The 17614-nt window shown below is 36.7% G+C and overlaps 1 protein-coding gene across 1 annotated transcript in view; it reads left to right on the top strand.

The window, feature by feature from the left end:
* The first annotated feature begins 1443 nt into the window (after positions 1-1443).
* The window catches only part of CPB1 (carboxypeptidase B1), a 41204-nt gene continuing 25033 nt past the window's right edge, over positions 1444-17614 (top strand). Inside the window, exons 1-5 of the mRNA XM_021685990.1 lie at positions 1444-1518; positions 1631-1706; positions 8529-8653; positions 16886-16985; positions 17073-17174. Coding sequence (XP_021541665.1) covers positions 1448-1518; positions 1631-1706; positions 8529-8653; positions 16886-16985; positions 17073-17174 — 474 coding nt within the window. The 5' untranslated portion in view covers positions 1444-1447. The remainder of the gene's footprint in view (positions 1519-1630; positions 1707-8528; positions 8654-16885; positions 16986-17072; positions 17175-17614) is intronic.

The following is a 17614-nucleotide window of genomic DNA, read 5'->3' as shown; positions in this document are numbered from 1 at the left end:
CCATATTTTAAAAGTTTTATTGAACCCTACCTTATACCATACATAAGACCCAAATGACAAAGCTCTTATAAGAAAATGTAGGCAAATATGTTTGAGACCCTGGGATAGGCAAAGATTTCTTGAAAAGAATGTAAAAGGCGTGAACTATAAAAGAAAAACATGGATAAACTGAAACTCCATCAAAATTTAAAACTTCTGTTCATCAAAAGATAAAATTGAGAAAATGAAAATGAAACCCACCAAGAAATATTTGTGATATATATTTCTAATAAAGGACTTGTAATCAGAATATATAAAGAACTGCTACAAAGCAATAATAAAGCCAAATAACCAATTTCTTTAAAAAGGCAAGGGACTGTAATAGATCCTTCACAAAAAAGGATTTACAAATGGTCAATAAATACCTGAAAAGATATTCAACATCATTATTTTCAGGGAAATACAAATTAAAAGCACAGATACCACTGCATACTCACTAGGATTGTCAAAATTAAAGACTAATAATACCAAAGTGTTGGAGAAAATGGAGAGCTACTGGATACTGGTAGAAGCTTAAAATGGAACAACTACTGTGGGAAAATGTTTGGCAGAATCTTACAATGTTAAACCCTCACCTACATTGATATTTAACAATTCCACTCTTAGATATTTACCTCCCCCAAAGTGAAAACATATGTCAACAAAAAGTTCTGTACAAAAATGTTTACTGCAGTTTTATTCATAATAACACAAAATTGGAAACAACACAAATATCCATCAACAGGAAAATGGATAAACAAATTGTGGTATATTCATACAATGAAACATTACTTAATATTAGAGAAGAACAAGCTAATAATGCAAACAAAAATACTAATATATCTCAAAAACATTATCTTGAATGAAAGAAGCCAAAAGGGATATTTATGGTATGACCTTATTTACATGAAGTTTTGCCTGAAGTACAGGCAAAATTAATATATGAAGCTAGAGATCCAAATAGTGATTGCCTATGAGAAATACAGAAAGAGACTGGAAAGGTACTCAAAGAACTTCTTAGGGGGAAAAAAATGTTCTATACCTTGACTGGGATCTTTGTTACATGAGTGTATGCATTTGTCAAAACTCATCAACTGTTACACTTAAATCTATATATAATTCATTGTATGTAATTCTCAATTCAAAATGAAAAAAAATACTACCAAAAAAAGACTACAAAATGGATTTTATTTAAAACTCATATAGCTCCAAACTATTCAAGGTCTGACATCCAAATTGAGATTATTTGCTCTGTATCCACAGGTGTTGAGAGAGATATCCTCCCAGACGTTACACAGCTACCAAGGCAACAACACTAGGAAAACCATTAATCAAAATTTGATAGTGCCTATCTGCAATCAGAAGAAGAAAATAACACCTTGGACTATAAAAGCAGGTGAAACACACCCAAAGGACCTAGTCAGTCACAATGTTGGTGTTCTTGCTTCTTGTGACTTTGGCCCTAGCATCTGCTCACCATTCTGGTGAGCACTTTGAAGGGTAAGTAAGCAACTCCTTAAATGAGTAAGTCCTCTTCCTTGCTATCCCCCAGATTTGAATGCATTACCCAATTTTAAATTTTCTCTTCTTTTTCTGCTATCTCACCATTCAGTGAGAAGGTATTCCGTGTCGATGTTGAAGATGAAAATCACATCAACTTACTCCATGAGTTGGCCAGCACCATCCAGGTAAATAATGATCCCGTAATATAGGTTTGCTTTACACTTACTTTAAAATCGTAGAATGCACTGTGATTCCATCAAAGGAAGAATGACTAAAATTTTAACCATAGCAAGAAATAACTTGAAAAACATTTAATGCCACAATACCTTCTTTTTCTGCCTAAATTAGACTGCCATAGCCCTATAGTATTATAAATCCATGATAACTTTTTAAGGAGCTGACAGGACATGACAACTGGATGAGATGGAACTGTCACAAAGGTCACAGAACATCTAATGTATAGTCACTTCCCTTCTAAGGCAAAAGTGAAAAATGATCAACTTGGATATTACTGAAAAACTGGGCTTCTGTCCAACTTGAAATTCATTTCCACATCCCATGTATCATCTGTTCCCTTTGATTTTCTTTCATTCCAAATCAAACAGCTTGAGTTTTCATGACCTTGATTCAGGCCCTCTTAATGATATGACATGACATGAAGGGATGGGGGGCAAAGGAGGTAAAAAGCCATGAATGATTTCCGTATTTTTTTTTACTTTCAAGAAACCAAAATCTCTATGCTACTTAAAAAAAATCCACTGTATATGGGATGAGAACTGATAATTTTAATTATATATGTACATAGCAGGAAGCTATTGCTGACCACAGATCGTTCACTTGGGCCAAACCTGTTTCTTCATGAAATATGAACCAAAATAATTTTCTAGCCCCCAAATATCCATCTGTCTATATCTATCTATCTATCTATCTATCTATCTATCTATCTATCTACCTATCTTTTTATAGGTTTTTTTCTTTTAGCTTTTAAGGTATGGGGGGAAGAAAGAAGATACAGTATCATAATCTGAAACAGATTCGGAAGTCTAGAATTGAAAGAAAATAAAAAGTCATTGATTCCAGCCTTCCACTCAAATCTGGAATTTCCTCCATAGAAACACCATCCCTGGTTGCTAGCCCTAATCAAACCTGTTTGAGTACCTCCAGGGATGGCAGGAATACTGCTTTTCAGAGCAGTCCATTTGCCTTACAAGTCATTCCAATTGTTACGTTAAGCTAAAAGCTACTTTCTCTAACTTTAGTCCACTGGACCTAGCTGAGCCAAATACTGTCTCACCTCTAAGATTTATTTCTTCCAGGCCTTCTATAATTTCTCTTAGCATGGGTTTATAGACACCTGATCATTCTGGTCACCTCTGGATATAGCTCAATTTTTCTGTCTATATTTCTTTTTTAAAATGTACCTTTCTGAAATGACAATGGACCTCTAGGTTTGCTCTGATTAATAGATACTACAGGACCATTGCCTGTCTTCATCTGTAAAGCAGACATTTATTAACGGGGCCTGAGAGTCTTTGCAACATTCTTGAACAGTTATAGAATAATCTTAGGTTATAACAAACATATTGGCCAATCGAAACCATTAGGTTATTCTTTTTTCACATGAATCACCCTCAAACAAGGTATTATTTCTTCTTGCCTAATTTATTTTTTAACCTAAATGCAGGATTTTAGATCTACCCTGTTAAAATGTATCTTTATAGCCTGTTTTCAGCATGTTGAGATCATTCTAAAAATGAATTCAGTCATCCAGGGAAATAATTCATCCCCCTAACTTTTTATCACCAGCAAGTTTGACAAGCATGCTTTCCCCACTTTTATCTTTGTCACTGATAAAAATATTAAGTTAATCGGGGGTCACCACAGAATTAGAGGCCTCCTTCATGGTTCATTCATTCAATACACATTTATCATGAGCTTCCAGTGTGTTAAGTACTGAAAGTGATGCATTAACCAACTATCCTCAGATAAGTTTGCTCAAGTATCCACATTACTGTTAGCTGTAGTTAACACTGTGCTTTCCAGCTTATAAAGAAGAACAAATGCAGAGACTTGGTCAAATGTTTTGCTAAGATTCAGATTCAGCATTCTATCAGGCTAGTGGTCTCTTTCAATAATAAGATGAAGTTAATTAGGCCTGACTTACTCTTGCATTAAACCATGCTGGCTCCCAGGGATCACAGCTTCCTTTTCTGAGCATTCACAATCCATCTGCTTCCAGTTTACTCTGCAGCTTTGCCAGAATCCATGCCAGGCCCCAGGAGCTCCTGCTTCTGGAATTCACCTGTTTTCCTATTTATGAAATCCAAGGTTTACCCCTACACTCCTTAGTGATTCCTTCAAGCTCTGATTCCTCCAAGAGTGCTGAGAGAGTTCTGCAATCACATGTGCAGTTATTTTTTTAGATACCTAAATTCAGCATTTTACAATAGAGCAGAGAATCTGGACTCAGACTCCTGGATTCAATTCCTGGCTGTACCACTTGCTAGCTGGACCTTGGACACCTCTCTGGGTCTCAACTTTCCCATTTGTCCAATGAGAAGAATAGTATTTACCTTATAGGATTGTTGTGAGATTTAAAAAAACTTAATATAGGTAAATCACTTAGAAAGAACTTATGTAATGAGACCTATATAAGTATTTGTTATTATTACCATCTTTAGAACTGGAATTTTGAATGCAATTTACATGGCCAGTATAATCCCTTCTCTCCTCTTCTATCTTAGGCCTCAATGTTCTCTTTCCAAAGAAGGTATTTCTGCTAAAAATCCTAACATGTGAAAAATGTTTTACTTAGGGTAATTTCACCTCTCAATAGAAGGAGAAGAAACAAGAGATAGTGTACCCCCTCAGAAAAGACAAACGTCAAACAACAGTGAAATAGAGTGACTTTCTCTCTTCCAGCTACAAACATCATGCTTTAGCTCCAAGCAATGGGACTGCATGTTTCTTCTTTATTCATTTTATTTCCAACATGAATGAAAGGGTTTTTATTCTCCTTAGCAATCTTGCAAGTGCAGCATATTCTGGACTGTAGCCTTCCTGATAAGATCATTACAAGGGCATCTAGTCTTTGTATTCATCCTTGGCCATGAGTCCTTCCTCCCAGCTTTTGAACATATCCTTTTATAAGCTGAATGTACTGGAGAGCTGTGACCACATGGGACTCTGGCAGCCTCCCCTTTTCATCTGTAATTATATAGTAAGGGTTTTATTTCGTCTCCTTGCAATCAGAGTTGCACTTGTTCCTTTATTGGAGACATTAACCATAAAACCTATTCTCTTTTCTCTGTACTTTCTTGAACTCTGTTTCTCTATGGTAAAGTGCATGTTCAGCTATGCCCAGAGTAACATGGTTACAGTCTTCCAGTGTTCCCATCACTCCCACTGTACTTTACTACTAAGTTCCTGCCTGCTGTCTGGAACGAATCCTCAGTTAGAAGTCATTTCTTCTTCCAAGAGGAAAAGAAAATTCCATTAGATAAATGAAGAGTCTATCACATGTTCAACTTATATCCAAATGCAATGTGAAGAAACAAATTTGTGTAAATTTGTAAAGAGCCAAAGATCCCCAATACCAATATTTATACTCTTATAAGCCCAAAAGAATGTATAGTGGATACACTATTTTATCTTGCTTTTGTGCTGGTTTCTTAATATATTTTAAGAAAGACTCTTTAGTTTTTAGCCAGCTGGCTGATTAAGTTGACATTCCCACAGTGCTATGACATAAAGATATTCCTTTATCTTCCAACAAACATTCTTTATGATTTTTTGTAACTCAGCTTCCTGGAATTACAATTTTATAACCTCAGTTTTACAGTGTATTAACATATAATTCAATTCCCCATATCTCATATCATGTTTTGCTCTATTTCCATATTTCAGATATAGATCTCATTCACAAGGTCTTGGTAATTACTGAAATGTACATTTATCTCCTTGTGATAATATTTTGAGTTTATTATTTGTATTCATACTTGATGCACTGGTAAACACCTATGAGGCTATAGAGTTGCGCCTGCTTTTTGGCTCCATTTCTCCTAAGAAGCACTGGGAACTAACTCCACAATATAGTAAGTCTGCATCATACTTGTAAAACTTCATAGTGTTGGATGTTGGTATATTTGCTGACCAATCTTCTCCATGTCAAACTGAAATCTTAAGGTACTTCAGGTTAGGTCTACAAGTTTTCTGTCAAACATTTTCATGAGATTTCTCTACCCCATTTTTTTTTAACTAGGAACATTTTTTATTCACAGCTATGAGACTCTACCCCATTTTAAAGAATCCATCATTCTCACTGCAGAATCTTAAAAGTCTTTCTCTGTGTGTGTCCCTCTCTCTCAGTCTCTCTCTGTCTCTCCCTCTCTCTCTCTATATATATATGCATATATATATTCAGTATATATCTACATATAGAGAGAGAGAGATGTATATGTAGATATGTATGTAGATATGCAGATAAATATAGAGAAAGAAAGAAATCGATCTCCCAATATTTAGGAGAGCCAAGACCAATAAGCAAGAAATAAGAGGTTAGGAATTGTGTAACACTGATGAATCACAGACCTGTACCCCTGAAACAAATAATAATACATTTTATGTTAATTTAAAAAATTTAAAAAACACTAATGATGTACTGTATGGTGACTAACATAATTAAAAAAATAAAATAAAATAAATAAGAGGTTAGAAAAGGCAACTTTCAACTTAATATAGCAAAGAAAGCCCATTCATAAAGCAATTAGGCTATTCTGAAGTGGTACTAGATGTACCCAAGATTGTATTAGAACCATCACCAAGACATTACACAGATATATGCTGCTCTAAGTGAAAAGCTAGCATCTTAATATAGATTCTTCAAAGCAGAATCTTAGACAAAGATTTGAGGGCAAAGATTCTGTTTGGGAAGTACAGGGAACACTAACAGAGAAGTGAGGAGTGATGTAGAGAAGGGAAGGCAGCCAACAAAGGGGACACTATTAAGACAGCTACCACAGAGTATGACTAGAGCTTAATCCTACAGAGAACTCTAGGAAAGGGGCGAATCACACACCTTAGAAATATCCCACCTGAGAAATGAGGGAATTGGAGTATTTAGACATCCACTTTCCAGGCTCACTGGTTTGAGCACTTCTCTGGAAAGAGTTTTCTTTGCCACCTCCTGCCTGCTGCAAGCTGTTAGCTTGGCTTTTTACAGTTCTAGGGGAAAGAGCTTTCAAACACAGAGATGCTGATCTTGGCAGTGGGGAGTCCCCTGAGTACACTGAAAGGTCCCAGCATTATGTATGGGTGGGTCACTGTCAAGTTGCCTACAGATGCTTGGAGGACTTTATGTGCTTTACCAACTCTAAACCTCTGTCTCTATAATAAAGATACACATCCCTGTCCCATCCCACCTTGGAATGATAAGTATTTATTAGATACACAAATTCAGAGTTAACTTTTAAAAATATGCTTTCTCCCATAACGTGCTTGTCTTCAGTGTCCTTCTCTTTACAATGTTGGCTAACTAGAATTGATCACCAGCCCCTCACTTTCTCTGTTCTTATCATGACATGTCTTTATATTTCCCCCACTTTTAACCTTTCATCTTTATCCGCTCATCTATGATTCACTAGATCACAATGTGTAGCCAATCCTTATTAAATCATCAATACTATCTCCTTTCAACACCTTAGCGACAACCAAGCTCACATTTTTCTTCTGGAATTCCTTCTGATATTGTCCCAATGTCCCTGCATCCTACTGCCCTGACATTCCCTATGGTCCTGACTCATGACTCAGCACCCACCAGACATCTACAGTGGTCTGAAGATTACCAGGACAAGATACAGGTTATTGGATTCTCCACAGGCAAGTGTATCTGAAATTGAGTCATCTTAATATCTTACCTAACTAGTTTCTATTAAACGACCTCTAAATCTTCTCTAAACTCCCTTCTAAGTTTCCAAGCAATGGTCCTAAATATCACCTGTCACACCTCCAGCCTGAGACTAGCTCATAAACACCTACACGGAGAATGGGTGAGACACAGGAGCAGAGAAAGACCCACTGTCAGGCTCACCTCAAGCTTGTAGGACTTTCCTCTGCTCAAGGAAGAAACAAGAAATCAGAAACCTGAGAGAGGCAACACATCCTTGGTTAATGTTTTTCCATGGAAAAAGGAGATTTGAAATCACACATCCATAAAGAAAAACATTAGAATTATCAAATATGTTATTCTGTTATTTTTGTGCATAATTTTCTCCAAAATCTCCCCCATAAGGACAGAAGCTATGTTTGATTCGCTCACTAGTGTATTCCTAGTCTCAGGCATAAAGCCTAGCACATAGTAGGTCCTTAATAACAGCTGATGAATAACTGAACAAGTGAAAATGTCTGGATCTTTGAGAGCATTTTGTTTCTGGCCATGATGCCAAGATGACCACTGGGGAAAGATGCATCTTCCTTTCCAATATATCTTCCACAGGTCAGAGATGTAGATCCTGGCTCTTCACATTACTGTGAGTGCTGAGTTCCAAGTACAAATTAATAAAATAAATCAATTAAAAGGTAAAAAGGAAAGCTCAGTTTCTTTCTATTAAATTTTGTGGCTCTAGTTAATTCATCATCATTCATTCAGCACATTTATCCATTACCACAAACACTGCTATCACAATAAACAATTGCTCCAGAAAATCAATAAATAGAAAAAGAACCATTATAGAATACTGCAATTAACTAGCATTATGGGAAATAATTATATGTTCTTCATGCTTGATGATAATCAATTAAGGCCATGTATGTATGTGTAAACACTTTTATTGACATCTAACTGCTTGGTCCCAACTCTTGTTCACTCAAAGGAGACATTTTTAAGAGATTTCATGGATAATTTGAGTTTGAAAATAACTCAATGGAGTAGAGTAATAGTGTGCTTGCTGATGATAATTTACCCACTGAATTATAGGTGTCAAATACAATATATCTTACTCCTTATTCAGATTGACTTCTGGAAACCAGATTCTGTCACACAAATCAAACCTCACAGTACAGTTGACTTTCGTGTAAAAGCAGAAGATATTTTCACTGTGGAAGATTTTCTGGAGCGGAATGAACTACAATATGAGTAAGTTTATGTTTTATAGCTATTAAAATTCTCTCCCATATATGCTCTCATCTGAGCCTCTGAATAACGCTGGGAAAGTAAAAGTAAGACCAAGACCATGGCTTCCCTAAAGCCCCACAAATAGGTCATGGCAAAACTGGCCCTAGATTCCAAAATCTTAAGACTTTAAGCCTGGTAGGTATTTTGTTTAGTTCTTATTCCAATAAAAAATTGGTTTTGACTCATTCTTGAACCCCAATTCAGCAAGATATCTGACCTGCTACTGGTTTACAAATGATATATAGACTATAAGCCAAACCAATGAACACTCTGTTATCAGCTAGACACAGTTTTAGTGCCAAATAATATCAAGTCTTCTTTCCAAGTGAGCAGCCAGACCTATTATGAGCTATAAGGACTCCTCATGCTCCTAATTTTTTGTGTGTGCACACCAGACTCAATCAGTATTTATTTCAACTTAACCAATTATTCACATATTTTCTTATCATTTGATTTTTTTTCATCATGATAAGTGCACTCTTAAATCTCCATCCCTTATTTCCTCCACTCCCCCACCTACCTTCCCTCTGGTAACCATCAGTTCGTTCTCTATAGTTAAGAGTCTGTTTTTTGGGTTGTCTCTCTCTCTCTCTTTTTTCCTTTGTTTGTCTGTTTTGTTTCTTAAATTCCACATATGGTACTTGTCTTTCTCTGACTGACTTATTTTGCTTAGCATTATACTCTCATACTCTATCCATGTTGTTGCAAATGGCAAAATTTTATTCTTTTTTATGGCTGACTAATATTCCATTGTGTATATATGCCACATCTTCTATATCCATTCATCTATGGATGGACACTTTGACCGTTTCCATAATCTGGCTATTTTAAATAATGCTGCAATAAATGTAAAGGTACATGTGTCCCTTTGAACTAGTGTTTTTGTATTTTGGGGGTAAATACCCAGTAGTGTAATTCCTGAATCATAGAGTAGTTCTATTTTTAATTTTTTGAAGAACCTCCATACTGTTTTCCACAATGGCTGCACCAATTTGCATTCCCACCAACAGTGCAAGCGGGTTCCTTTTTCTCCACATCCTCGCCAATACTTATTGTTTCTTATGTTTTTGATTTTAGCCATTCTGATAGATGTTAAGTGATATCTCATTGTAGTTTTGATTGCATTTCCCTGATGATGAGTGATGTTGAGCATTTTTTCATGTGTCTGTTGTCCATCTAGATATCTTCTTTGGAGAAATGTCTGTTCATGTCTTCTACCCATCTTTTAATTGGATCATTTGCTTTTTCAGTATTCAGTTGTATCAGAGTTCTTTATATACTTTGGATACTAGCCCTTTATTGGATATGTCATTTGCAAGTATCTTCTCCCATTCCATAGGCTGCCTTTAGTTTTGTTATTTCCTTCACTGTGCAGAAACTTTTGATTTTGATATAGTCCCAATAGTTTATTTTTGTTTTTATTTCCCTTGCCTCAGGAGACATAGCTAGAAAAATGTTGCTACAGCTGATGTCAGAGAGACTACTGCCTAAGCTCTCCTCCAGGATTTCTATGCTTTTGGGTCTCACACTAGATCTTTAATGCATTTTGAGTTTATTCTTGTGTATGGTGAAAGAAAGTGATCTAGTTTCATTCTTTTGCATTAGCTGTCCAGTTTTCCCAATACCATTTGTTGAAGAGACTGTTTTTTCCCATTGTATATCCATTCATCTTTTGTCAAAGATTAATTGACCATATAATTGTGGGTTTATTTCTAGGTTTTCTGTTATAATCCATTGATCTATGTGTCTATTTTTATGCCAGTACCATTCTGTTTTAATATAACTTGAAATCTGGAATTGTGATACTTCCAGTTTTGTTTTTCTTCCTCATACTCCTTTAGATTAAGGACAAGATTAGGGTCAGACTGAATGGTTCTTCTGTCTTTTTACCCCCCACAGCCCCACCACTATTTCTAATGGTAGAAGTCATGGAGAGAAGGACTAAAAGAAAGGAAAGTGATTCCCCAAAGGCCCAGAACAGAATTGGCTAAGCTGATCACCCCATGTCTCCTCTCCCCAAATACCACACTGGTCCATGTAAGCCTTTTCAGATGAGAGTGTCTCTGAAGTTGTCCATTGTTGATCCAACAAATAGAAGCAGTTGTCCATTGTTGATCCAACAAATAGCTAATAAGTGCCTGCATATACCAAGCACCAAAAAAGATAGATATGGCCCCAATCCCTTCAGAGGAAAACAGACTTTAAACAAAGAATTGCAAAACTGTGTAACAGATGTCAAGAAGAGTAAAGAGCTAGAGGTACAAGGGAATTGACCAGCTCTAGGCAATCAGGGAAGACCACCGGAGGAAATGAGGCTTCAGCTGAGAACTTAAAGATGAGCCAGTGTTAGCCAAAGAAAAGAAAAAAATCATACTCTAGGCAGAGAACAGACTATATGGTAAGCTTAGAACTAGGAGAGACCATGCTAACCTGGAGGCATTTGCACTAGAGGTAAGAAAGAAATGAGGTTTTTCTTTCAAAACAGAGTTCTTCCTCCAGGGAGTGGATCAGTAAGAAGCAAAGAGGCAGTGTCAAGCTCCAGTGCTGAACATTCAAATGTTTACCCAACAACACCCCACCACAAGCTCAAGTCTTCATTATATTTTGAGTAAATGTAACTTTAAAATTTTTAACAGAAATTTTCTCTTGTTTTTCACATCTTAAAAATAACAAATAGTATTTATGCTAGTGAAGATGTCAGAATTGTTACCTATAAAGTCTGTACCACATCAGGAGAAGTGGTACAACATAACACAACAAGTAAATGCTCTGGGAAAAAAACAGGCCAGATTCAAATCCTGGCTCTGCAACTTCCTAAATGTGTGACCTTAGATAATTTGCTTAATTTTTCTGAGCCTCAGTTTCCTTATCCATAATATGAATATATAATGCCTCTCTCAAAGGACTGTGAAGATGAACTAAAACAATATGTAAATAAATTGCAACTGATATTACTACTGCTATGGTCTACTATTGTACAAAGAGGGAAATGATACATTTCTTAAAGGTCAACAGCAATTATTTTTTTAACCCCATTATCATGTTTCATATAGCTTAGCTATCTGCTTCTGCCTGAGGGAAGTGTCAAAATGTGACCTTAAGAATTGACTGTCTTTTTAAAGCAAAGATATAACACAGTTAAGTCTCAAAATTTGATTAAGATTCATGTCTGTGACTTTTTGCTCTCCTTTTTACACTAGGAAGAACTTCTAAAATCCTAGCCTTTAAGAGCCTTCAGTAATATTTTTTTAATGATAGTTTCTTTATAATTCTTGGAGAAAAATAAAAGGATGATCAGAGACCATAAGCTAACCCTAGCTACTTAAATGATGTCCTAATTCTACCTATATCGTAAAGCAGTAAACTGGCTTCTAATCGCATATCAATCTCCCTTTATCAGGTGGAAAATTAACATCTTTTTTTAGTGGATAAACTTTTTGGGAATTGGGTATGAATGTAGTCTCATCTAGAACATAGGATATTCCCTGAGAGCTAAGCTCTTGCTAATTTTTGCTTCTCTGTCCACTGCTCAGCACACATGTAGCCTACAATTTTCTAAATATTAAATAATAATAAGTCCCTAGAAATCCTGGAGAAGCACACTAACAATATCCTTGCTGGGGCTGTAAGCAGTCCCTGTGCATCCCACTATTACCTCATATGGTAGCTAATTTGTATTTAGACAGTTTCCTGCCAGTAAGAATTTGTAGTAGTGTTTATATCCAATAGGAACCAACTACTGCACAAGTTTCACCAAAATAGCTTTGCAGATTTTTCCATGGTTCCATCCCTCTTCACCAAGACTTGTATCACTTTGGCAGCTTTAACCAGTTTCTGAGTTACCATGGGAAAAAAATTCAGAATGTGTGCACCAAGAAAAATAACTGTATTTTTATGCTTATGCTGCACCCTTAGATACAGAAAGACTAGGAACTGGATGGTGCAAATCTCCAACTTACTGTTCTGAAGACGTTAACAGACCTTTTTGGTAGACAGGCTTTCACAGAATACCTTCCTACAAATTGCAGGAAGGTTGTCTTTGCCCTATGCAATCCAGGGAGAGACTGATTGTTACTAATATAACTTCCTATAACATTATTTTTCTGTGTATTTCAGATTAAGACAGGAACGTGTCCTTGGACAGCAATGGGTACATAACAGTCTTCTTCACTAGTTATCACCATGGTTATGGTCATGTAGTAGAGGAACTAACCAAATACTCCTTGTTCAACAATCTATAAGGGGGGAAAAAGTGAGTCATGCCTCTCCTTCTCAGACATTCTCTTCGTTGTTTTGTTGGGAGTCCCTGTTATCTAATTCGCCTGCATGTTTATAAAAAAGAAGTTGGGGAGACTATTAAAAGGAACATATAAAAGTATAAAATAGTGTACACGCTTCTGTATTTTGGAGCTGTAATGCAGTCCCTATTACATTAAGAGGCATTGTTTTAATCTCCTAGAATAGAAGCTCATTATTTAGTAATAATATTTGTAATATAGCTAAAGTAGTGCTTTGTCCTAAATCTAATAAAATCAAATAATCACAAGGCTAGAAAGGATCATTTGAGGTCAATCCCCCGCCTTCAGGCAAAAGTCAGCACCACATTTCAACCACATTCTTTTTTTTTTAATTTTATTTTATTATGTTATGTTAATCACCCTACATGACCTCATTAGTTTTTTATTATGTTATGTTAATCACCATACATGACATCATTGGTTTTTGATGTAGTGTTCCATGATTCATTGTTTGTGTATAACACCCAGTGCTCCATTCAACCTCATTCTGATGCTCTTTTGCAACTTACTAGAGGGTACTTTTACTCCTGGGTGTCATCTTAAATTTAACAGGTTTTTTTTATGCTTCTTTGTCCTAATTATTGATGTAAAGGTTTAATAGTTAACATAGTAATAACTCTAACAGAATGTCTCATCTAACTACCAAACAAAACACTAATCCGTACATAGTCACTGATTCTCCTAAATTATGTGAATTTGAGTATTAGGTGCAGAGAAAGGATAGCAATATTCTGTGGACGGTCTATTGCCCCCTCTACTCAGAGCCTGTTCCTGATAGATCAGAGCTTCCCATGGTTATGGTCTTAGATCCAGTTGTCTATCGAAGGTCTTGAAGCTGTGGAATGCCTGGGAGCATTTAAGTGATGATTTCTTTTCTCTGGGGACCCACTAACAAGCCATGTGACCTAGGTGATATTGTACTTGCTCACTGACAATGAAAAATCTTATTAAAGAGAAAGTAGATGTCATTTACCATTTTCTCTCGGAGTTCTAGTTCAAGAAAAGTTCAGCCAGAAAAGTTCATCCTTGTTACACAGCATTTTTTCTTTCAAATTGATGATTTTGGAATATAGCTATTTTGTTTAAGATTTTGGCCAGTCGAATTTACAACGACGTGGATAGAACAGGAGGGTATTATGCTGAGCGAAATAAGTCAATCAGAGAAAGACATGTATCATATGATCTCACTGATATGAAGAATTCTTAATCTCAGGAAACAAACTGAGGGTTGCTGGAGTGGTTGGGGGTGGGAGGGATGGGGTGGCTGGGTGATAGACATTGGGGAGGGTATATGCTATGGTGAGCACTGTGAATTGTGTAAGACTGTTGAATCACAGACCTGTACCTCTGAAACAAATAATACATTATATGTTAAAAAAAAAAAAAAAGAAGAAGATAGTAGGAAGGGTAAAATGAAGGGGGAGAAATTGGAGGGGGAGATGAACCATGAGAGACTATGAACTCTGAGAAACAAACTGAGGGTTCTAGAGGGGAGGGGGGTGGGGGGATGGGTTAGCCTGGTGATGGGTATTAAAGAGGGCACGTATTGATTGGAGCACTGAGTGCTATACACAAACAATGAATCATGGAACACTACATCAAAAACTAATGATGTAATGTATGGTGATTAACATAACATAATAAAATTTAAAAAAAAAAAAAGATTTTGGCCAGTCGATTTTTTTTGTTTTTAGGTTTTTGTTTTGCTTATTTTGCTTTAGTTTTTTTTTGTTTTTAGTTTTTATGAATTATATATTTGAAAATCCTTTTTCTAAACTATCTATTTTAGGTGTTTCCTGGAGTTTATGAAGTTTATGGTAACCAGAAATTTCAGTTTAAATTTTTTTCATAAACCTTGAAAGACAACTATGACCAAGGCCTACAGATTTGAGTCAAGTCACTGCATTTTAGAACTGAAAAGGACATTTAATACCAGCTAATCAAATGCTCCATTCTAAAAATTACAAAAGTAAGGCCCAGAGATTAAGTGATTTTTCTGAAGCCAATTTACAAGTTAGGCAAAACTATGGCCCCTGACCTTTTGATTCCTAATTCTGGATTTCTTCTTCTGTCCTATCCCCTAACAATCCAATTAGGGTGTTGAATATAATTATAGCACTTACTATAATCATTGTTATAGTAACAATGCTAACTGAAGCCGGCAGAATGGTGGTCCTGCCCAAAATGTCTACATCCCAATCCCCAGAATACCTGAATATGGCACGTTGCATGGCAAAGAGGAGTTAGGTTTGAAGATGGAATTAAGGTTGCTAAGCAGCTGATAGGTAGGTAGGTAGATAGGTAGATTATCCTAGATTGTCCATAGGTCCAACATGATCACAGGGTCCTTACAAGTGGTAGAGGGAGGCAGAAGATAGGGTCAGAGTGATGTGACATGCAAAGGACTTAAGCTGCTGTTGCCGGCTTCAAAGTTAAAAGAGACAGGCAAAGAGCCAAGGAATGTGGGAAGCCTCTAGGAGCAGGAAAGGGCAGGGAATCAGATGCTCCCCTAGAGCTTCTAGAAAGAAGCACATCCCTGTTGACACCCTGATTTTAGCCCACTGAGACCCGTGTTGGACTTCTAACCTACAGAATTGTAAAATAATAAATTCATGTTGTTTTACACCACCACATTTGTGGTAATTTACAGCAGCCATAGAAACTAATACACCAACAAAGTACTAATGGCTGCTCAAGGAGAAATTTTCTTTCCACAAGCTAAATTTTTTAATCTGCTCCTTTTCCCTTTATTTTTAATACCACCTTAAGTCAGTTAAGACCTTAAGATAGTATTTACCTCTTGCTAGGAAGAAAATATCATTTAGTATTAATTTATTGCATTTTCCATAAACAGACACAAGTTCGTTCCCAAGTTAACCAAATGAAGGAGAGACCAGGAGGGAGGTTCAGAGGATGTCCCTGACAGACTTCATCAGAATGCCCTTGGGGCAGCCACAGGAGAAGTAGACTTTTTGATGTGTGGCTGCAATTCTCTGTGTGCAGATAAAAACATTTCAAGGCTTGACTGTGGATAATAGAAGTTTCTGAAAACTAGCTTCTGTCCATAATATTCACAATGCTGTGATCAAGGACATTAATGTTCATAAAATTTTGTCCTTTCAGAACATACTTTCCACTCAACAGTAGCAAAGACAAATGAAGTCACACATGTCCACACCTTCTGGCCTGCCTTTTATAATAGAAACTTTCACCTGAACAATCATTTATAGAAATAAGCAGGCCTCAAAGGTCTGTCACCATTTTCATACTGCCTTGCTTCAGAACCATTCTTTGATTACTTTAAACCAGCCAAAAGACAAGCAAGCAGAAACTAGTTCTTTAAACCCAGCATTTTTTGCCTAATGAATGTTTAGTTTATTAATATTAATTTCCACCTTTCAAGATATTTTTCTCAAAACCTAGATAAAGGCCCTCAAATGACCAACTGTCCCAGTTTACCTGGGACTGACTGGTTCCTGGGACATGAGACATGTCATGGGACATTTAGTGCTAAAACCAGGAAAGTCCTGAGGAAGAAAGTCCACAGATAGGGCTCAAGTGCATACTTTTGTGTGGTAGCCCAAGGCCCAAGGCCCTGTTCCAGAATGCCCCAGGTACCAGAGGAAACCATTTTCTGAATTTAGGGTCCAAGGACACTTAAATATGTCAAGTTTAGGCTGAGAAAGGGCCTGCCTTGCTTGCACTCTCCATTGATATATTCACTCTTTGTGATGAGCAGCTCAGGTTGAAGGGCATCAGGAACACTCAGAGGACACATGTGACTCCATGGAGAATGTATTGCAGGATTTACTGAAGCAGTGACTCTGGTTTTTTGCATATGTTCACTGGGAAATACTCTTACGTTCACAGGAGCACTTCCTTTGGTTTATTACAGGGTATTGATAAGCAACCTGAGATCTGTGCTGGAAGGTCAGTTTGACAGCCAGGTCCGTGCAACTGGACACAGTTACAAGAAGTACAACAACTGGGAAACGGTATGATGTGCACATGACTTAGACAGACATTGCTGTGGGAACTGAACTAAGAACAGCACATTAATCCACAAATGGTTGCATTGGTAGATAGAGGCATGGACTCAACAAGTCACCAGTGAGAATCCAGGCCTCATCTCTCGCAGTGCCATCGGAAGCACATTTGAAGGACGCACTATGTACCTCCTCAAGGTAATCCTTTTTACCCACGACCTTGCCATGTCTGAGGGCTTTAAATCAATGAATTCTAACACATTAACATCTGTTTCACAGACATGCTCATCCCAAACATTGTTATAACTCTTTCCCTGCCTATATGCCCCAGGGAATCAAACAGATTCCCCAGCTTCTTTTATCATATGTGGATTTTTAAATCATTATTTTGATTTATTCAAAAGGAAAATGCAGTAAAATAAGAGAAGTCCTATAAATTTAACCGCATTCCTATAAGCAATGTAAATGATCACCTACCTTGATGAAATTCTTCTCTCCCAGATGTTGTTTGCAAATCCATTTCCTAAAGAGGTTCATAAACTTCACGTCTATCAGACAACATTACAGAGCGTATCAACGATTTGTTTCTGTCATCCTCTAATGCCATTTTTGTCATGTAATTCTAATGAAGAAAATAA

Source organism: Neomonachus schauinslandi, chromosome 1, assembly GCF_002201575.2.
Source record: "Neomonachus schauinslandi chromosome 1, ASM220157v2, whole genome shotgun sequence".
Lineage (NCBI taxonomy): Eukaryota > Metazoa > Chordata > Mammalia > Carnivora > Phocidae > Neomonachus > Neomonachus schauinslandi.
The sequence above is the reverse complement of the archived record's forward strand: the minus strand, read 5'-3'. Positions and strand labels throughout refer to the sequence as shown.